Source organism: Neoarius graeffei, chromosome 2, assembly GCF_027579695.1.
Source record: "Neoarius graeffei isolate fNeoGra1 chromosome 2, fNeoGra1.pri, whole genome shotgun sequence".
NCBI classification, from domain to species: Eukaryota; Metazoa; Chordata; class Actinopteri; order Siluriformes; family Ariidae; genus Neoarius; species Neoarius graeffei.
The window spans coordinates 41151373-41174338 of record NC_083570.1 but is presented as its reverse complement, the minus strand read 5'-3'; the positions used below and the strand labels follow the sequence as shown (position 1 = coordinate 41174338).

The 22966-nt window shown below is 41.0% G+C and overlaps 1 protein-coding gene across 6 annotated transcripts in view; it reads right to left on the bottom strand.

Moving 5' to 3' along the window:
- Nucleotides 1-790: 790 nt before the first annotated feature.
- The window catches only part of ncoa1 (nuclear receptor coactivator 1), a 209857-nt gene continuing 187681 nt past the window's right edge, over nt 791-22966 (bottom strand). For all 6 annotated transcript variants that reach the window (XM_060914223.1, XM_060914222.1, XM_060914227.1 and 3 more), the window contains 7 exons: nt 21011-21179; nt 20637-20924; nt 16851-16943; nt 15236-15623; nt 13293-13461; nt 8015-8201; nt 791-5895 (listed from right to left, as the gene is read on the bottom strand). In XM_060914223.1, coding sequence (XP_060770206.1) covers nt 5728-5895; nt 8015-8201; nt 13293-13461; nt 15236-15623; nt 16851-16943; nt 20637-20924; nt 21011-21179 — 1462 coding nt within the window. In that variant the 3' untranslated portion in view covers nt 791-5727. The remainder of the gene's footprint in view (nt 5896-8014; nt 8202-13292; nt 13462-15235; nt 15624-16850; nt 16944-20636; nt 20925-21010; nt 21180-22966) is intronic.

Below are 22966 nucleotides of genomic sequence, written 5' to 3'. Positions count from 1 at the left end.
AAACATTATGGCACCTTATAGAGTATACCAAATATCTTAGATCCACATTTTTAGTACATATTCTAAATATATTATCAAGCACAGTTTGAGTTTTAGCTGTTCACTGAATCATTGTTCAACTACTTTTAAACAATACAAATGTATTATGAATCACATTAATGCTTCTCAATCCCTTGCAAAAGTTCTTAACATGATCTCTGGCTCACAAGAAATCAATAAATGGAGTCCAACATTGTGATTCAAACCTTACGCGAAAACATAAAATAAGCGTTTTTTGGCAAAAAATGAACCTCATGGTGCCACCATTAGACTTTTGAATATGGTCAAAAATTTTACAGGATGTCTTTATTGGTGAAAAGGAACGCCCAAACAAAAATGCATCAGATTTTATGAAAGTGAGGGCAACTGATGCACCCTAGTATGCATGTTTTACAAAGCCACACTTCAGCTGTTAAACAAAACTAGTTTCGCGTCGTATCTTTTTGCTACAAAAGTAAAAACCTGAATGAACGTCCTCCAGAAGTAGTAAGTCCATTTTTTTTTTTTTTTTGGCCAGGGGCTGTATGAATGAACGAGGTAAACGTTCGATATTGTAGCAAGTGGTCCAAGACGAGTGAACAAAAGCTCGTGTCCCCGTGGTGGAGACAAGACGGAATGAAAACGATGCGGTTCCTGCATCAGAAAGCCTACTCGGAGCGATAGGATTATTTATTTAAAGGAAAAATGTGGAGCTGCCTACAAGCATAACAAACGATATGGAAGTATGAAAGAGGACACGGTCCGAACGAGACACTTTTACATGGTGCTTTTATTGCAATGTGTTGCATTCTCACATTCATGGATGTTATAGAGATTTGTTAGTCAAAGCATCACTTCCTTCAAGGTCTGCATCATCACCTTAGACAAGCAACAGAAGGGGCCATATGCACAAGAGGTGTGTGTGTGTATGTGTGTGTATACATGTGTAAACTTGAACTAGTTCAGTTTGAGCAGCCACATAATTTCCATGAAATGGACAAGAGAAATAAGACTGAAGTAGATGAGGAAAACATCATCATCATCATCATCATCAACAACACAGTTTTGCAGCCCACAGGACGGACCTGCAGCTGCTGGACCCAGCATGTGACTGATTGTCTACAACGTCCTAAGAAAGGTACAATTTTTCCCCCCCAGACAGAAGGAACTAAAAAAAGCAAAAAGAAAACAGGGAAAACTATCATGCTAACATGCAGAATTCTCCCAGACACACATTTATCCATTCATTCATTCTGTCCCGACGCAGCTGCAACGATGCCTCTCGAGGGGAAAAAGATTTCACAAGTATTATACAAACTGGACACAATGAATAAAATGTGTATAGTTATTTATATATATATATTTATACTTATTTATATTAATTTTACAGTTGAAAAGTGGAACCCTACTTTGAGTGATCAGTGCTGTTTCAGCAGAGTTTATGCCACTGCAACCAACATCCGGATTAATAAGGCAGCAAAAAGATCTCGGTCAAGCAGTAGCGCCTACAAAGTGATACAGTAGAGTGGTGAAAGGTGAAAGAGATGCATGCTGGAGGAAAAAAAAAAAAAAAAGTGTTCAAACAACACGTTATTACGGCTTGGCACAGTACGGGCCTGGATCACATCTCAGTACGATGAGACACTAGTAGCGGAGACGTCTGAGGAATGTCTTCAAAAGTGAAAGGTTGAACGTACGCCCATGAGAGGGGGAAAGTGGAGCACCTGAAGAACATTGGCATAGTTTGAAAATACTTTCGACTCTGCAGCAATTACGAGAAGTTGACGTAAACGTAGCGTAAAGTGAGGTTACCCTGCTCGCTCGCTGATGAAGGACGACGGGCTACGGCCAAGTTCTCTCTGAAGAACCTGAGAAAGTTGACATCAAAAAAAAAAGCAAAAGGACTCTGGACTCCATTACATTCAGGGGACATTTGTAGTTACTAATGTCAAAGCTCTGTGACTTGGGTTGGAGTTTTTGTTGTTGGGTTGTTTTTTTTTCGTGTTTTTTTTTTTTTCCCTAACGATGGCCACTTTTCCTTTGAATTGAATTATAAAGTGCAAAACTAGATTGTATTCCTTGCAAATTCCTGGAACGTTTTTGAGTAAAAAAAAAAGAAACCATGTAAAATACAGCAAACGTCTTCTTAGAAAGGTCGATATAAGAAAATCTTCGTTGATAAGAAAAATCCACAAACAAGAGGAGCAGTCCCTCTATGCAGAAAATATATACAACAGGCACCTCAAATTTGGTATAAAGAATTTAGCTAAATAAAGTCAAAGATTTAAGAAACCTTGCATCAGTGTGGATTTTTTTTTTTTATTATTTTTTATTTTTTTTTAGCCCAAAACCATGCTTCAAACTATAAATCAGGTATTTCTGTGAGCTGAAAACAAACAAAACAAAACAAAAAACACCATCGGAATCAGAAACGAGAATCGGGTCTCGTTTAAGGTGCATAGCTGTGGTTCGTTTCTCTTCCTGAAAAAACAGTGATCACATGATGTCGTCATTTCTTCATGCTGTGAGGGCTGGAAAAACTCTATAAGAAAGAAAACCCGAACAGAAATCGGCACTACAGAGCAGTAGTGTTAGCCATGAACTACACTAAAGTACGTGATGTCTAGTGAAGATAAACAGTGATGCTACATTAATTCTATCCAAATCGTATGAGGCTTTGCATATAAAGATTTTTTTTTTTTTCTTGATACTCGAAGCTTTGGTCATTATTCCTTTGGGAGGGGGACACGGGGGACTTGTGGCAAATGAAATCTGAAATACCTGAGCACCGTTCACCTCAAACCAAGGTTCCACTTCCTCAGAGCTGTTTAAACCTTTTACGGAAAAATTAAATAATACGGCCTTTTTTTTTTTTTTTACCTTTTTTTTTTTTTTTAAATTAACCCGTACGAAAGCCAGACCATGCTGCTTCTCTCTCAGTAAAGTCACATTCAGCAGTCGCTAAAAACCATTCTCACATAAAAGATCTGAACACCCAAAAAGGAAAGATGCAGGTATACAATTAAAAGAAAGAAAAGAATAAATCGGAAAAAAAAAAAAAATCAGGACGTTTCCATTTTTAAACATCTGATATACAGTATTAACCACACAGATACTTTCAGACAGTCATACACATCCCCAAAAAAAAAAAGAGGAGGAGAAAAAAAAAAAGGAAGAAAGTAGTTATTACCACAAACTTGGAGCACTACAATATTGTTGACTTGTAGAACAAATACATATTCACATTTGTCTGTTATTTACACGATAAACCATTGTACCTTGGAGTGGAACTGAACTGACCAAGAGCCATTTATTAAAGAATTATTAAAGAGTAAGCCATTGTTAATAGGCACTGCATTCTAATGTGGTATATTTGGCATCTCAGAAACGGTATGAACAGGACTTTGTTAAAAGAAAAAAAAAAAAGTACCTGATTAACTGGCACATAACAAAACGAGACTTCATTGTACAGAATAACCTGTCTGAAGCAGAAACACGCATCTTAACCATGCAAGAACAGGTCATTCCTCATCACCTTTCACATTCTGGACGTTTTAAACCGCCAAATCCTTTTTTTTTTAAACCCTTGGGACAGTACATGTAACGTACTGTAAACCTATTGTGTAATTTGTTTGCAATGTGTATGTACATTTATATCAAAAAGTGGCTCAGGAAAGGCCTCGCTGTTTCACCAACATGCAAGCTGTAAGTTCATCTTGGTGTGGGATTGATCTAAAAAAATAAAACCAATAATAATGAGCCATTCTTTGAATACACAGCACACACACAAAAACACACGACTGAAATGTACACAGAGTGTTCGACAAATCAGAGACCATGGTTTTGTGTAGGATGAGGAGTTGGCAGCTTGGGGTGGGAGATGTTCATGCACTTTTTTTTTTTTGCGAAACAGGTTTTATCTATGTACCTGGTGAGAAATTTTGAACCGTACTTTTTTTTTTTTTTTAAATCTATAACATCTGATAAAGCCTTTTTATCGCTTCCGAATTCCTCTGAACAGATTCTTGTGTTGTCAAATTCTTGCCTGTGCATACAATTGATCGTTATTGCATGTGGTGATGAAAAACAGAATGCTGTCTGTGTGCTTCACCATAATGAGGAGTCTTTAAAAAAAAAAAAGAAAAAGACAGGGAGGATGAAAGGAGGAAGCGAATGAGGCGAGGACGATGCTGATGAAGAACAGTGTCTGACTGGGCGAACAGTAGTCACATGAGCAGTCAAAGAGCTGGAGGACGCAGTCAACGGCGTGTGTGCGAGGGACAACGCCTCGTCCTTACAGAGCCAGAAATAAGAAACTCGGGATTCCTAGACTGTCTATGAACACAAAGCAATAGTAAACCCCACTGAATTATCAAAATCAGTTTCGATCAGTTCAGCTTCATTAGGTTATGGAATTTGGGACATGTACTGGGGTGCCAGAAAACACAAAAGCATACCAATATCAATCAGAAAGTTTTATATATATATATATATATATATATATATATATATATATATATATATATATATATAGCAAGACCTGACCTTTCCCTTTCCTTCATGAAAAGTTGCGACACCTCCCCAGGTAATATTCAGCTGTATTACTGAAGTCCATACAATTTCTTGATTTCAAACATTATTCTTTTAAAATAATAATAACAAAACAAAAAACACCATTCTCAAAGCTATAAAAGAAGAGAGCCAGTTTGAAACCCATGACGTCAATGCATTCAAATGATGGTTGGTTGCAGACCGATTCAACAATGTTTTTCAAAACGAACTTAGAAAGTAAGTGTGAGAGTTTGTCCTGACCTTTGTCCACTTTTGTGCTGTACAATAATACCAACCTGCACAATACACATGGCAAACAACACTGATAGGCTGATGCGACCCTAAGTGGCTCGTATTCGCAGCTGCTGAGAGGTGGAGGGACGTTTTCGAAGGTTCGTCTAGTTATTTATTTATTTACTTAATCTTTTTTTTTTTTTTTTTTTAAATGTCTGCCGTTTTTAAAACGAGTACTCCCAGGAAAGCCTGTAGCAGATGTGAGAGGTTTCTCCCAACCTGGCAACGCTTGTTCTGACAAAACAGGCCATGAAAGGAAAGAAAAGAATAAAACGCAGGAGAGAGAGAGAGAAAGAAAGAAAGACAGACAGAGAGAACAAAACATTGGGAAACTCTCCCCTATCATCTGGGGAGAGCTCATCAGTCACAGATCCAGCTGAAACTGAGCTGTCCAGTGCGGAGAGAACCTTAACACTCTGAAGTGTTGCCCCATGGACCGAGGCTCACGTGGATCGCTGCAGCAGAACCGGAGCGGTTGCCTGCCCCGGTTTCCAAGAAGCACTGCACCGATGGCCCAGTTAGGGATGTCAGCTGGCGAAAAAGCAGCAGGTCCTTTTACAGAACTTGGCAAATTTCCGGAACGCGATCTTTGTATTCACTTGTTTTGACCCCTATTGAGGAAGCAGACTTGGAAAAGTAGGTGACCAGGAATGAGCGCTGCATTAGCTGTCTAACAGGCTGCGAGATGCCATCAACCTGGGCCCACGGATCCCGAGCCCAGCAGGTATTCCCCATACAGAAACCGAAAGGCGACGAATAGAAACTCTTGACATTGTCGGGGACATCTCTACACAGGTGAGTGTGGGTGTGTGTATATGTATATGTGTGTGTGTGTGTACATGTGTGTGTGTGTGTGTGTTAGGGTCACTCGGTCAGGAGCTGCTGTAAGAGGCTCTTCTGCTGCGACTGGGAAGTGCTGGTGCTGCTCTGAGGCTTCTGGTGCCCTACTTGCCCTGGCTGATTCAGGTAGGAGTCACTCCCCACGAGATTTACCGTGCACTGGACGTCGGCAAACACTTGAACCTGCTGTACCTGGTTTGAAAGAAAAGAAAAAGGCACGAGCTTTCTGAAATCGCTCTCAAAACACCTTTCCTGCCCATGGCAATACAGTGGCGTGTACGTTTATACGTATTTATACAGTATAAAGTAGGGTTGCACCGAATCCAAGGTTCGGTTTCGGCCGAACCCTAGAGCGATGACCGAACCGAATCCTACGTGCGGTGCACGTGCATGCGATTACGTCGTCAATGTTTAGGAGAAGCTAGCCTCCATTGTGCTTGCAGTCGAAATCGAAAATGGAAGCAGTGAGCCGAAAGAGTGTTGTGTGGCAGTACTTTCAAGTGAAAGGGGGAGATTCAAGTCGCGCAACATGCACACTTTGCAGTACAGAGTTGTCTCGTGGTGGGAAAGATGCTAAACAGTACACAACATCTCCGCTGTTAAAACATCTTCGCTCAAAGCATCCGACGGAGTACGAGTTCTGCACGGCCGAATCTAACGTCAGTGAGGCTTCAGGTACCGCAACCGCACAGTCACGGATAAAAAGTGGTCCTCGGACCACCATTACCAACGCTAGCTATAGAACTAGGTTGTTAATAAAATAGCCTACGTGGAGACATGTTCGAGCTTTTTGTGCTACACATTGTTTAACATATCTAATTAAGCCTACAGTTGTAAGTGCCTGAAATTGAAGTGAAATAGCCTATAATTAATGTTCCATGAGTGTAAGCATTAAACATGATCAAGATCCCCAGTAAGTTTTTATTATTTTTTTTCTGAGGAAAACAGATTCAGCATTAAAGGGGTCCAAAATATAACATATACGGTTGCTGATGTGACAAAGTAACGTATTCATAAGTATTCTATCAAATTTATGTACTAGAAAACAACGAAATATCTTGGTAATTGTAAATATAATACTTTATTAATAGTCGGTACGCTAAACCGCACGAGAGTCGCCATTTTTAAAAGACCGTGACGTCAGCCCTACCCACTGCACTAGCGGAACTCGTGTAATCATGGCGTCGGGCGCATCAAGTGAAAGCGACAGCTCTGTCGAATCGTACGAAGAGATCCCGCAAGACACACTGCAAGCAGGCTATGGCTTAGAAGGGTACCAGTTTGAACCTAGGAGAGGTACTCTCGACTCCGGTGATGAAATAAGAGAAGAAAGCTCGGATGACGGCGAGGATGAGACCGATACTGATGCTGAGCGTGGGGCAGAGCGTCTGCGTGCAGGTGACACGGCGTGGTGCTCGTGCGGAAAATGTACCGTGGAGTTGCTCACGAGTCCAGCAGAATTTATTTGCTGCAATGAGATAGGCGCCACCCGTGGACTTGCGAAATCGTCGCAAGAGGCAGAAACAGGTATTTCCAACCTCAATGAGCCATATTGTTTATTTACAACTGGGCACATACATACGTCATAAGTGTTACGCAGAGAAAATGAACGTGCATTCTGATTGGATAAAATTAATATCATGGCGGGCTGTTCAAACTGCGGAAATAGTTTGCTCGAGCTACTTTCAAAACACTAACTTTCCAACCTTAGAACAAAAAACTTTTGTAAGTCTTGAATAAGGTTCGTCATTGTGTTTTATTGTTATATTTACTCTATATATTGCCCTCTGTTCCCCTTTAAATATCACCGTTTTGTTTGAAAATTAAGTAGGCTTACATGTATGCAAGAGTTAAAATGTAAATGTGCTATGTTTTGCTGCATTCTATCTGCAGAGATTTTTTTTTTTTTGTTCAACAAACAAAAAATGTGTTTTTGTGTCTATGTTTTTTTGTTCTTTATAATGGACAGTATACTAAAGCCTGTACACTGAATGACTTTAAGCTGAAAATTTTAGTGGTGTTCTCTAAGTGTGACTATTCAAATACAAAAAATAGTGGCAGAAGTTATTGCCTATGTTTTTACAGTTTAAAATAAAATAATAAAATATTCCTTCTGGATAAAGTATCTCTATCTTACTATTAAGAAAAGGAAATGTGCAGTGTTTTTCACTGATGTTCGGAGTAGGATTCGGTATTCGGTTTCGGATTCGGCCGAATCTTAAGCAGTGGATTCGGTATTCGGCAGAACCTTAAAAATCAGGATTCGGTACATCCCTAGTATAAAGTCCTGCTCATATCCTCAAGTGCTCACCTGATCGTTACACATAGAGCTGACGCTGCCAAGGTTGTTGTTGCCAATGCCAACTGGTGGTCCAATCGGAGGTAGTGAACCCGCAGCTCCTGAGCCCCCGGCCATGGAGACAGTGATGCTCATGTTGTTGTACACACCCTGCTGGCCAAAACTCTGCGAGCTAGTCTGGCCAGTTTGGTTATACAGACTACCAAAACACAAAACAAACACCACTTCAAATGGAGCATAAAACATACATTTTATTTGATTAACAGATGATGGGGGGGGAAAAAAAAAAAATCTGGTCTGCACAAACGTCATTGCCAAATTGTTCTGGGACCCTGTAGTTTTCGTTAGCTTTTTTCTTTGTATCATGAATCTGATTCTCCACTGAAAGGACGCGTGCGGAACAAACCATAAGTTGGTGAGCAATCAGCCTAATCTTTTTTTCCTCTTATTATTTGGTTCCAGGTGAATTCAGCTACACTCCGAGATGTCCACAAGCGCTGGCGACTGGCGGCTTTCTCCGCCTACGCAGATGGTCTGTGCCGGCTACTTGATCCCCCCCATAACTTTCAAATGTTCAGGCAATTTATATCGTCTCTGCTGCCCATAATTTGCTGCAAATCCAATTATTCCACCACGAAATTGTCTTCGATTCCGGTCTAACGTGACCGGAAGCGACGCCATGTTTGTTGATTGATTCTCGCACTCTGATTGGCTGAGCTGGACCACATGACTACATACGCTACGGCGTGGTCATGTTACACCATGTAGTTATGCATGGGTGCAAGGATAAAATTTTCAAAAACCTGAAAAGTCTGACAAACTCAGACGTGCATGGCGCAGCCATGCGGGGGGGTTACGAAGGGGGGTGAGCCCCCTTAGGGCTCGAAAAAAATCTAAATTGCAAGTTAAAATGGTTGTCTCTCATGCAATCTCATGCAAACATTTATAATATTAATAGTTATATGGTTTGCAAATTCACATCAAATGTTTAATACATTTCATCAATTCATCTGAAATGATATTTCAAGTACAAGGCTTGATATTTCAAAACATCTAGCAACTACTAATTTAAATGTTGAAACAACCATTTTTAATATGCTTTTGCTGTGATACCTTTTTTACAATATATACACAGCTCGGGTTAAAATAAGGGGCCGCATGTCTTGATGTCCTCAGAAACTCCTGGATTTTAGCAAATAACAAGATTCAGCTTTTTCCATAGACAAAAATATCTATATTTTATAATCCATTACTGACTACAAATGAGTTTTCAACCTAACAGCCACATTAGAAAAGATGATAAAAAAAGCTAACAAACTTATTTCAAGACCTACCTTACTTTTATTTAATAATTGAAAGGTAATCAAATGTCAAAAAAAAAAGTTTATAAAAGCAGATACTTGTGATGAATAATTTCATTTCTAGAAGAAAGCACACTGCATTTGCACATCACACAATATCAGATGACAATTTAAATCACCAATAAATGTTTTGAATTCACTTATTACGGCATAACACAAAAATCAGAAAAGTGATTAGTCTCATCGGCGTGACTTAAGTCCCTTCTTCCCGCTGGAGCCGTACTTGATAGTCTTTGAACAGCAGTCACAATACGCAACTCCTGGGACGTCTGGTTTTCTCAACCATATTCCCCATTTGTCACGGTTTTTGTCACACTTGCTTAACCATTCCCATCTCCATTTATTTCTAGACGTCTTTTCTAATTCTTCCGTTTTATGATGCGCCAAATGTTTTCTATGGGTGAAAGATCTGGACTGCAGGCTGTCCAGTTTAGTACCCGGACCCTTCTTCTACGCAGCCATGATGCTGTAATTGATGCAGTATGTGGTTTGGCATTGTCATGTTGGAAAATGCAAGGTCTTCCCTGAAAGAGACGTCGTCTGGATGGGAGCATATGTTGCTCTAGAACCTGGATATACCTTTCAGCATTGATGGTGTCTTTCCAGATGTGTAAGCTGCCCATGCCACACGCACTAATGCAACCCCATACCATCAGAGATGCAGGCTTCTGAACTGAGCGCTGATAACAACTCGGGCCGTCCTTCTCCTCTTTAGTCCGAATGACACGGCGTCCGATTTCCATAAAGAACTTCAAATTTTGATTCGTCTGACCACAGAACAGTTTTCCACTTTGCCACAGTCCATTTTAAATGAGCCTTGGCCCAGAGAAGACGTCTGCGCTTCTGGATCGTGTTTAGATACGGCTTCTTCTTTGAACTATAGAGTTTTAGCTGGCAACGGCGGATGGCACGGTGAATTGTGTTCACAGATAATGTTCTCTGGAAATATTCCTGAGCCCATTTTGTGATTTCCAATACAGAAGCATGCCTGTATGTGATGCAGTGCCGTCTAAGGGTCCGAAGATCACGGGCACCCAGCATGGTTTTCCGGCCTTGACCCTTACGCACAGAGATTCTTCCAGATTCTCTGAATCTTTTGATGATATTATGCACTGTACAACCCCGATTCCAAAAAAGTTGGGACAAAGTACAAATTGTAAATAAAAACGGAATGCAATCATTTACAAATCTCAAAAACTGATATTTTATTCACAATAGAACATAGACAACATATCAAATGTCGAAAGTGAGACATTTTGAAATTTCATGCCAAATATTGGCTCATTTGAAATTTCATGACAGCAACACATCTCAAAAAAGTTGGGACAGGGGCAATAAGAGGCCGGAAAAGTTAAAGGTACAAAAAAGGAACAGCTGGAGGACCAAATTGCAACTCATTAGGTCAATTGGCAATAGGTCATTAACATGACTGGGTATAAAAAGAGCATCTTGGAGTGGCAGCGGCTCTCAGAAGTAAAGATGGGAAGAGGATCACCAATCCCCCTAATTCTGCACCAACAAATAGTGGAGCAATATCAGAAAGGAGTTCGACAGTGTAAAATTGCAAAGAGTTTGAACATATCATCATCTACAGTGCATAATATCATCAAAAGATTCAGAGATTCTGGAAGAATCTCTGTGTGTAAGGGTCAAGGCCGGAAAACCATACTGGGTGCCCATGATCTTCGGACCCTTAGACGGCACTGCACCACATACAGACATGCTTCTGTATTGGAAATCACAAAATGGGCTCAGGAATATTTCCAGAGAACATTATCTGTGAACACAATTCACCGTGCCATCCGCCGTTGCCAGCTAAAACTCTATAGTTCAAAGAAGAAGCCGTATCTAAACACGATCCAGAAGCGCAGACGTCTTCTCTGGGCCAAGGCTCATTTAAAATGGACTGTGGCAAAGTGGAAAACTGTTCTGTGGTCAGACGAATCAAAATTTGAAGTTCTTTATGGAAATCAGGGACGCCGTGTCATTCGGACTAAAGAGGAGAAGGATGACCCAAGTTGTTATCAGCGCTCAGTTCAGAAGCCTGCATCTCTGGTGGTATGGGGTTGCATTAGTGCGTGTGGCATGGGCAGCTTACACATCTGGAAAGACACCATCAATGCTGAAAGGTATATCCAGGTTCTAGAGCAACACATGCTCCCATCCAGACGACGTCTCTTTCAGGGAAGACCTTGCATTTTCCAACATGACAATGTCAAACCACATACTGCATCAATTACAGCATCATGGCTGCGTAGAAGAAGGGTCCGGGTACTGAACTGGCCAGCCTGCAGTCCAGATCTTTCACCCATAGAAAACATTTGGCGCATCATAAAATGGAAGATACGACAAAAAAGACCTAAGACAGTTGAGCAACTAGAATCCTACATTAGACAAGAATGGGTTAACATTCCTATCCCTAAACTTGAGCAACTTGTCTCCTCAGTCCCCAGACGTTTACAGACTGTTGTAAAGAGAAAAGGGGATGTCTCACAGTGGTAAACATGGCCTTGTCCCAACTTTTTTGAGATGTGTTGTTGTCATGAAATTTAAAATCACCTAATTTTTCTCTTTAAATGATACATTTTCTCAGTTTAAACATTTGATATGTCATCTATGTTCTATTCTGAATAAAATCTGGAATTTTGAAACTTCCACATCATTGCATTCCGTTTTTATTTACAATTTGTACTTTGTCCCAACTTTTTTGGAATCGGGGTTGTAGATGATATGTTCAAACTCTTTGCAATTTTACACTGTCGAACTCCTTTCTGATATTGCTCCACTATTTGTTGGCGCAGAATTAGGGGGATTGGTGATTCTCTTCCCATCTTTACTTCTGAGAGCCGCTGCCACTCCAAGATGCTCTTTTTATACCCAGTCATGTTAATGACCTATTGCCAATTGACCTAATGAGTTACAATTTGGTCCTCCAGCTGTTCCTTTTTTGTACCTTTAACTTTTCCAGCCTCTTATTGCCCCGTCCCAACTTTGAGATGTGTTGCTGTCATGAAATTTCAAATGAGCCAATATTTGGCATGAAATTTCAAAATGTCTCACTTTCGACATTTGATATGTTGTCTATGTTCTATTGTGAATACAATATCAGTTTTTGAGATTTGTAAATGATTGCATTCCGTTTTTATTTACAATTTGTACTTTGTCCCAACTTTTTTGGAATCGGGGTTGTACATATTTTGCAAATATTTTAAAGGGAAATGGTTAGTAACTTATGAGCTGAAAATGCACCAGAAGGCATGTAAATTTCAAAATTTTCTGGTTGGGGTGTCCCCAGACCATTACCGTGCCAAGTTCCAGAGTTGCCCACTGTTTTTTTTCATCAGCTAGTTCAAATTTTCTGGAGAACCCTGTACACCCCACCCACTGATTTCTGTAATGATGGATTTTTTTTTGTGTGCTAATTTCATCTATAGTCTCATCTACAGTATAGTTCTATGTAACTTGGCAAGAACTAGTCACTGGAGGTGTGTTTTGGAAAGAGTGCAGATCTCCTCTTGTGGCGATGTTCAATTTTGTCATCTTTGTGTTTATTAACAATTTATTATAAAACATTGCTAATTAAGCCATGTGTATTGTACCAGCAGAACCACACTTTTCTACTCGGTCATGCTTCCAGTCATGTCCATAGCTCACAGCTCCAGGGTCCTGGTTCGATCCTGAGTGGAGTTTCGCACGTTATTAACATGTCTACACGTGTTTTCATGTTGTCCTGTTTCCTCCCACCTTCAGCGTTACCAGGATACTCTCCGCATCCACAATAGTTAATGATGATGAATGAATGAGGCGTGTAACGGCCTTTACAGCTGCGATTTGCACTGCTAAAGAAAGTGGCTGTAAAAACTAGCAATCCACAAATCTGAGAAAGTCAGGGAGACGAACCGCTCGCTAGTTCTAGGCGATAGCCTTACCTGTTAGTCACACCACCTTGCCAGTTCTTCATGTCAGGTGACTGATAGCCAGGTGGGGGCTGGGTCTGCTGAAGCAAAGGACTCTGGGAGGTGGGGTTCTGTGGTGACAGCAAGGGGCTGGTGGGACCAAGTTCAGGGGGGAATGATGGATCTCCTTGCTGGACCATACCTTTAAGAATAAGAATACAGTGCTCAGTGTAAATGAGTGCACCCCCTTTGAAAAGTAACATTTTAAACAATATCTCAATGAACACAAACAATTTCCAAAATGTTGACAAGACAAAGTTTAATATAACATCTGTTTAACTTATAACGTGAACGTAAGGTTAATAATATAACTTAGATTACACATTTTTCAGTTTTACTCAAATTAGGGTAGTGCAAAAATGAGTACACCCCACAACAAAAACTACTACATCTAGTACTTTGTATGGCCTCCATGATTTTTAATGATGGCACCAAGTCTTCTAGGCATGGAATGAACAAGTTGGCGACATTTTGCAACATCAATCTTTTTCCATTCTTCAACAATGACCTCTTTTAGTGACTGGATGCTGGATGGAGAGTGATGCTCAATTTGTCTCTTCAGAATTCCCCAAAGAAAATAATTTCTTTACACCACAAAGGTGAAGGCTACAAGAAGATCAGCAAAGCTTTACTTATCAGTCAGAATACTGTAGCAGAAGTGGTACAAAAATTTAAGAAAGATGGAACTGCAACCATCTCACAGACACGTCCAGGTCGTCTACAGAAGTTAACACCTCGACAGGAGCATCTTCTGATGACAAGGGTTGAAGAAAATCGGCATGCAAGTTCACTGCGGTTATCTAAAGAAGTAGAAAGCCAAACTGGGGTGACTATTTCCCGTGACACAATACGGCGTACACTGCAGAGGAATGGCATGCATGGATGCCGTCCATGAAAGAAGCCTCTCCTAAAGCCCAGGCACAAAAAAGCCCGCTTAGAGTTTGTCAGGGCCCATGCTGACAAAGATGAAGACTACTGGGACTCTATACTCTGGAGTGATGAGACCAAGATAAATGTTTTTGGAACTGATGGCTTCAAAACTGTATGGCGTCGCAAAGGTGAGGAATACAAAGAAAACTGCATGGTGCCTACAGTGAAACATGGTGGTGGCAGTGTCCTTATGTGGGGCTGCGTGAGTGCTGCTGGTGTCGGGGAGCTGCATTTCATTGATGGCATCATGAATTCACAGACGTATTGCTCTATACTGAAAGAGAAGATGCGACCATCACTCCGTGCCCTTGGCCGTCATGCACTTTTCCAACATGACTAAACACACATCTAAGGCCACTGTTGGATTTCTGAAGAAGAACAGGGTGAAAGTGATTCAGTGGCCAAGTATGTCTCCTGATCTGAACCCAATCGAACACCTATGGGGAATTCTGAAAAGACAAGTTGAGCATCACTCTCCATCCAGCATCCAGTCACTAAAAGAGGTCATTGCTGAAGAATGGAAAAAGATTGATGTTGCAAAATGTCGCCAACTTGTTCATTCCATGCCTAGAAGACTTGGTGCTGTCATTAAAAATCATGGAGGCCATACAAAGTACTAGATGTAGTAGTTTTTGTTGTGGGGTGTACTCATTTTTGCACCACCCTAATTTGAGTAAAACTGAAAAATGTGTAATCTAAGTTATATTATTAACCTTACTTTGCCGTTATAAGTTATACAGATGTTCTATTAAACTTTGTCTTGTCAACATTTTGGAAATTGTTTGTGTTCATTGAGATATTGTTTAAAATGTTACTTTTCAAAGGGGGTGGACTCATTTACGCTCAGCACTGTAATTTCACCGGTATAAAACATTAGAAGACTAATTGCTTCCAATCCCATTTGTATTAGTACAAAGTCAGGGTGAATAATGCAACTCAATATGACCTGGATGACTAAAAACTTGCTTTGGATAACCAAAACCTACCTGCACCCCCGAACTGCTGGAAGAGTCCCTGCTGAACAGGAGAGTTCACTGATCCCCCAAACTGCCCCTGTATGCCTCCTATCATGCCTTGGTTTGCCATGGGCAGCCTGGCAGACAGCTTGGGGTCCAGCGGTGTCCCCATGGGGTTGAAGTGGCTGGGAGAGGTAGGGGTGCTTCCAGGGACATTGTTGTAGCCTGGACTGTAGCCAAACGGCTGCTGTTGCTGTGGCTGCTGAGGGCCTTTGGGGACACGCTGGACTCCCATGGGTCCTGGGTTTATCCCCTGCCTCATCATCATGACTTTCTGCTGCAGCAGTTGCCTCTGATGGTGCTGGAAGCTGTACAGCTCCCTTTGCCTCTGGGCAAGCATCTGAGCATTGAGTGGGGGCTGAGAGACAGAATGACAGAGGTGTAAATATAAACAACTAAACACAGTATTAAGGTTTTTTTTTTCCAAGACAATGAAATACTTATTATCTCATCTCATTATCTGTAGCCGCTTTATCCTGTTCTACAGGGTCGCAGGCAAGCTGGAGCCTATCCCAGCTGACTACGGGCGAAAGGCGGGGTACACCCTGGACAAGTCGCCAGGTCATCACAGGGCTGACACATAGACACAGACAACCATTCACACTCACATTCACACCTACGCTGAATTTAGAGTCACCAGTTAACCTAACCTGCATGTCTTTGGACTGTGGGGGAAACCGGAGCACCCGGAGGAAACCCACGCGGACACGGGGAGAACATGCAAACTCCGCACAGAAAGGCCCTCGCCGGCCACGGGGCTCGAACCCGGACCTTCTTGCTGTGAGGCGACAGCGCTAACCACTACACCACCGTGCCACCCGAAATACTTATTATTATTATTATTATTATCATCATCCATACAGGATGCTTTTCCGATGGAATAAAAACACGTGTTCTATTCCCTTCTAGCGGGTTTCATTCGTTTGGTTTGATAGCATGCAATATTATCATATCACTTATCCGACGTGTATTACGTCGCTCTACCCAATGGAGAATGAGCGTCGAATATGGTTTACGATATTGCATGGCTGTCAAGACAACATGACGCCACACATCGGAGATGTAAAACTTCCGCGCTCGCGAGCGACTGGGACAATTTGTAAAAACAAGCATGGCTGCCAGGTTTGCTTCGTTAAATATGGAAGATTTTGAGAGAATTTTCAAAGAGAAAGACGCGTTGAAGACCCAAAAGGAATGTGTATGTAGAATAATAATAATGGCTTTTTTCATGGTATATCAGATTCCATTCAGCTACTCGTCTTCGACTCGTTCAGTTATCGCGCTCGCTGAATGGAATATATCCAATATCCCACTCAACGCCAGCCAATATTCTTTAAATACATGATAAAAAAATGACATCTAAATTACAGTAATTATTCAACATTCATAGACTGAAATATACAGTAAACTGCATTAAAAGCAAACAAAAATCGCACAGATTAAAACTCATTTTAATTTTCTTAATTTCCCGTCACTAAAGCTAACTGCGGATCGAGATTCACAAGGAATGGGATCGACCATAATAACACTGCATGACAAAGAAAACCATTCCAACTTTCAGTACACTATATAGTCATGCACTAACCTGTGACGGCATCTGCTGCATGCCTTGCCTTACCCCCACTGCGACGGGCACCCCCTGTGGAAACTGGCTCATGGCCGCCAACCTGTTCTGTAACTGAAAGAGTGAGGGAGGGAGGAAGGATGAGCAACAGATCAGTGAGAGCAGCTAATCACTAATCACCCTGGGAGGCAGGTCCTTCAGTGCCATGGCCCCCAAGCTCTGGAATTCCCTTCCTCAACCCCTCCGTGACTGCTCTTCTCTTCCTTTCTTCAAATCTCATCTCCAAACAACCTTTTGGTTTCATTAACATTTCTCCACCACTGCATAAACTCGCCACTCTTTAGCAACACTCTTTTTTTTTTTTTTTGGTGTTTTCTCTGACCTACAGTTAGGTCCATAAATATTTGGACAGAGACAACATTTTTCTAATTTTGGTTCTGTACATTACCACAATGAATTTTGAACAAAACAATTCAGATGCAGTTGAAGTTCAGACTTTCAGCTTTAATTCAGTGGGTTGAACAAAATGATTGCATAAAAATGTGAGGAACTAAAGCATTTTTTAAACACAATCCCTTCATTTCAGGGGCTCAAAAGTAATTGGACAAATTAAATAATTGTAAATAAAATGCTCATTTCTAATACTTGGTTGAAAACCCTTTGTTGGCAATGACTGCCTGAAGTCTTGAACTCATGGACATCACCAGACGCTGTGTTTCCTCCTTTTTAACGCTCTGCCAGGCCTTTACTGCAGCGGTTTTCAGTTGCTGTTTGTTTGTGGGCCTTTCTGTCTGAAGTTTAGTCTTTAACAAGTGAAATGCATGCTCAGTTGGGTTGAGATCAGGTGACTGACTTGGCCATTCAAGAATATTCCGTTTCTTTGCTTTAATAAACTCCTGGGTTGCTTTGGCTTTATGTTTTGGGTCATTGTCCATCTGTATTATGAAACACCGACCAATCAGTTTGGCTGCATTTGAGCACACAGTATGTCTCTGAATACCTCAGAATTCATCCGGCTGCTTCTGTTCTGTCACATCATCAATAAACACTAGTGACCCAGTGCCACTGGCAGCCATGCATGCCCAAGCCATCACACTGCCTCCGCCGTGTTTTACAGATGATGTGGTATACTTTGGATCATGAGCTGTACCACGCCTTCGCCATACTTTTTCCTTTCCATCATTCTGGTAGAGGTTGATCTTGGTTTCATCTGTCCAAAGAATGTTCTTCCAGAACTGTGCTGGCTTTTTTAGATGTTTTTTAGCAAAGTCCAATCTAGCCTTTTTATTCTTGAGGCTTAAGAGTGGCTTGCACCGTGCAGTGAACCCTCTGTATTTACTTTCATGCAGCCTTCTCTTTATGGTAGATTTGGATATTGATGCGCCTACCTCCTGGAGAGTGTTGATCACTTGGTTGGCTGTTGTGAAGGGGTTTCTCTTCACCATGGAAATTATTCTGCGATCATCCACCACTGTTGTCTTCTTTGGGCGTCCAGGTCTTTTTGCATTGATGAGTTCACCAGTGCTTTCTTTCTTTCTCAGGATGTACCAAACTGTAGATTTTGCCACTCCTAATATTGTAGCAATTTCTCGGATGGGTTTTTTCTGTTTTCGCAGCTTAAGGATGGCTTGTTTCACCTGCATGGAGAGCTCCTTTGACCGCATGTTTTCTTCACAGCAAAATCTTCCAAATGCAAGCACCACACCTCAAATCAACTCCAGGCCTTTTATCTGCTTAATTGAGAATGCCATAACGAAGGAATTGCCCACACCTGCCCATGAAATAGCCTTTGAGTCAATTGTCCAATTACTTTTGGTCCCTTTAAAAACAGGGTGGCACATGTTAAGGAGCTGAAACTCCTAAACCCTTCATCCAATTTTAATGTGGATACCCTCAAATAAAAGCTGAAAGTCTGGACTTTATGTCCATTATATAACTATAACTTGAATATGTTTCAGTAAACAGGTAAAAAAACAAAATTTGTGTCAGTGTCCAAATATATATATATATATATATATATATATATATATATGGACCTAACTGTATGTAAAGCGACCTTGAGTTTGAGAAAGGCGCTATATAAATGTGACTTATTATTATTACTAGAAAAGGCGGTGAGCATCATTCCACAGCATGCTAGCATGTACACAAACAATAGGCCTTTTGTGGATCTGTAACAGAGCAGCTCCATGTCCAGGGAGAGTTTAAGCATCTCTAAGTTGGGGGTTTTAATAATAAGGAGTTCCAAGTACGTTTACAAACAGAGCACAATGATACAGAGCCTTTAACTGTGTGCGGATACTGTACTGATTTATATATTTAAAAAAAAAACTTGAACGGAGTAATGATTATTCTGCAACAGACTTTTCCTTATAAATTTTTATCTGCAAGCAGGTGGATGGAGATCTTTCAGCACGACGTATAATGAACTGTGAGTTCGTGAATAGTGGCAGAACTGTGCACACAGGACTAATGTTAAAGTGCATATCCTGGACCAATTTCGTGTTTTTTTTTTTTTTTTTTATATGAAAGTATGTCCCTTTACACACTCATCCAGAAGGGTAATTTTGCACAAGGCTATCTGTCTACAGCAGAAAAAAATAAAATAAAACGTGTCTGGAAAAATCCCAAGGGAGTCTGGAGCCAGATTCGTGACGTTACCTGCGGAAGCGCCAGCAGGCTGCGCGAGCTTTGCATGGTTTCAGTGCACAGCCTGTGTAGACCAAGCGCTCCCATTTCTCTCTCACTGTCCCGTCTTTTGGGAAACGATGAGTACTAATCCCATCAAGATTGGTGTTGCTACACCCTCCTACGATACATCTGTTAACCATTTTAATAATTACGCGATAACGTTGAAGAAATTTGCAGAAAACCACCAGGTCGTTTTCTCATAAACAAACCAGCGCTGACGTAGGATTCAGAGGGAGGCGTCCCGCACGCGACGTCACGAAAATCAATGTTTGCCGGGAAATCCAAATGCCGAGTTTTTTCAGAGGCGGACCAATTCGCCTCAAATGGCTCGATTTCAACTGAATTTTTCTGGTATTGCGCAAGGTAAAAAAAAAATTGCACAAAATGCAGAATGTTACAGATATTTGACCAAAGTTTAATATAAAATAGGAGAATTACATTGATCTTGCTCCTGAATTTACCTGCGATATGCACTTTAATACATATAGAAAAGCCCTGTGTCTGAAGTCACTCACTCGTTCACTACTCCCTATATAGGGAATTACTATATAGAGGACTATATAGTGAGCTTATTAGTAAAATAAGGGAAGGGGGGGTGAAAAAAAACCAAAAACCCTTTCGGACACTACTCCGTTGCACTGTTATTTACGTCATTACTGTCGCACAATTAAAACGTGCCAGATCAGTCGGCTAGTGGGTTTTCAAAATAATAAATACACGCATGCATTTTTGTGATAAATCCATATTATACGGAGCGCATTTCACACAAAGTACGTTGTCTCTGCTGCATCTTTCAGTTCTTTTAAATCAAGGCTGAATCCTTTCTTCTTTGCCGCTGCCTTTTATTCAATCAAATTTGAGGCTTGTGATTTGGTTTCTTTCAGCGCGGCCGCAATGCATGATGGGATATATTGCTTGGTTAGTGACCATCGGTTGTACACTACTTTTCGTGATGCATTGTGGGATACTTTGAATCCACTATATAGGGTGTAATCATACTCTCTATACATTTGGACAGCACTACAAAATGGCGACCTCGCTATATAGTCCACTATATAGTGAGTAGTGAGTGATTTCGGACACAGGGAAGGTGTGTTGCTGAGGTTTGTAAAATACCTGCTGTGGGCCCTGTACACGCTGCTGAAGCTGCAGCCTCAACTGGTTAGGTGGCAGGCGCATCTGAGTGGGCATCCCTGGGGCCCGGTTCATTCCAGGCCGCATTGTGTTCATGCCCACGTTGCCCGGGAAGGGTACGCGCGGTGCCCCGAAGCTCATACCTTGTGTCGTGTTTATCTCAGCTGGGAATTGTGAAGGAGAGGTGGGGAACTGGGATGGGTAGCTAGGCACAGGGGTCGATGGCTGAGGCTGGGTAAAACGCTGGGTGATTTGATCTAGGCATCCACTCTAGAGAAGTCAGTCAAGTCAGTCAGTCAGGATGGCAATAAATAAATAAATAAATAAATAAATAAAGATAAGGTGGCACTGCTTACCTGGACAATCTTGTCGATGCCCAGTGCCCGGTCCAGCTCAGCAAGCTCACTTTCATCTGTACCACTCAGGAAAGACAAGAGCTGCTCGAGCAGGGCCTTCTCATCGTTCCGAGCTTCCGTAGTGGAAGGCGGGATTAGCATCTCATCCAGAGGACACGGAACGCATTGCCTGAGAAGCGAAGAAAAAAATGAGGTGAGTATTTTCACAAGCACAAAAAAAAAAAAATCAGATAACTGATTTTTGCAATAATTTATCCAACACAGTTCTATGCACTTAATTAGCGTGCAGTAGACGCTGACATTTTTTCCAGGAATCCTGTAGAATTGGACATAATTTCACCATCATGCAGCTGGGATGGGACAGGAATCACAACAACGATAGGTCAGTTTTTAATACATAAATATGCAGCTCTAATATGAATTAAAAAAATAATAATCTCTTGATTCTGAACACGGGAATGGGATGGGACAGGAATTTTTTTGAGGGAGTAAAATGGGACAGGAGTGAAAATCCGCTCCCGTGCCACTCTCTAAATGTGCAGCGCTTCACTTTTTTACAATCTGCCCACAAACCAACTGCAAAAGAAGGATCTGAAGTCAAATTTGATTAAAGCTGTAATCTAGATATAGGATACTGTAATCGGGAAGCAGAGCCCCATACTTAAAGGAGAACTGAAGGCAAATTTTTTATCATCAAAATTCTATTTCTCATTTTATTAAATATCATAATGCATTTTTGATAGCTATTTTGTCGCTGCTATAGCAAGTTATGAGTGTTTGAAATACGCTCTGTAATATATCAGTCCGTATGTCAAAGCGATGGCCGTAAACGAGATTCGTTGAGACCTGTGCGAGACATCGTAGGACGGAAGTAAAACATACAGCGGAAATCAAAGTGACCGACATCTGACAACGTTGTCAAAAGACGCACGTGCCCTCTTTCGAATGCTGATGTGTTCAAGCCGGAAGTTTTGCTTGTTTTGATAGCAATCAGGAAAGTTTGAAAAAAGTAGTCAGTAATCGTCATTTAAACTCATTTTTGTGCAATATTTCATTTGGAAAACAGTTTTCAAAATGGCAGCGCTGACACTTCACGTTTCGAAGTCTCGCACAAGTCTCGTGAAGATCGTGCGGATAAGTGACGCCTGCCGTGGACCAAACGAACTAAATTCAACATGGCTAAAAACCAAACAGGCCGATAAGTATAATATTTAATTGCACTTAGTTGCCAATACGAGTCACGGTATAAGGTTCCTAAAACCGAAAATGTAACTGAATAACACGTTAATTAAGAAATAAAGCAAGTTTAAAAATGACTTCGGTTCCCCTTTAAGAGAAGTATATCGACCTGATTTTTGATGGCTTGACCGTGCGACGCCCGTACGCACTTATGTACATGTACCACCACAGGATAGCGGTCATAAGTGCAAGGCAACATATCTCAAACCACTTGACCACCGGACAATGAAATCTCTGTCTTTATTTACATAAGATTAATGGGGTTTTTTATCCAGTGCTCATTTTGCTTTTTTTTTTTTAAAAACCAAAACATTAGATTATTTACAAACACATTTTATGGAAAATATTCATGACAGTTTCATAGAAAAATAGTTAACAGTTTTATTAATCCACTAGCTTGTTGGACAGTTGACAGTTTCTGTCATGTAAGGGTGATAGATGGATGTAAGTGCAGGAAGCATTTTACTGAAAAAACACTAGCAAATACATCCAAAACAGACAAAAGCAGAGTCGAAAATCAGGCAGTGGTCGAACGGCTGCATGCTCCTATTATTCTATTCAGGCTGATTTTGTGCCCTTGCAAATATTTTGCTCATACACTCATCAGGAGCTCCGCTTTTAGGCAGTGCCTAAATATCTATATATTACGCTATTTACATGAGCACCTGAATTGAGTGGCGTTCATGTGTATGCACAGGGTTTGGAGCATTTTATACT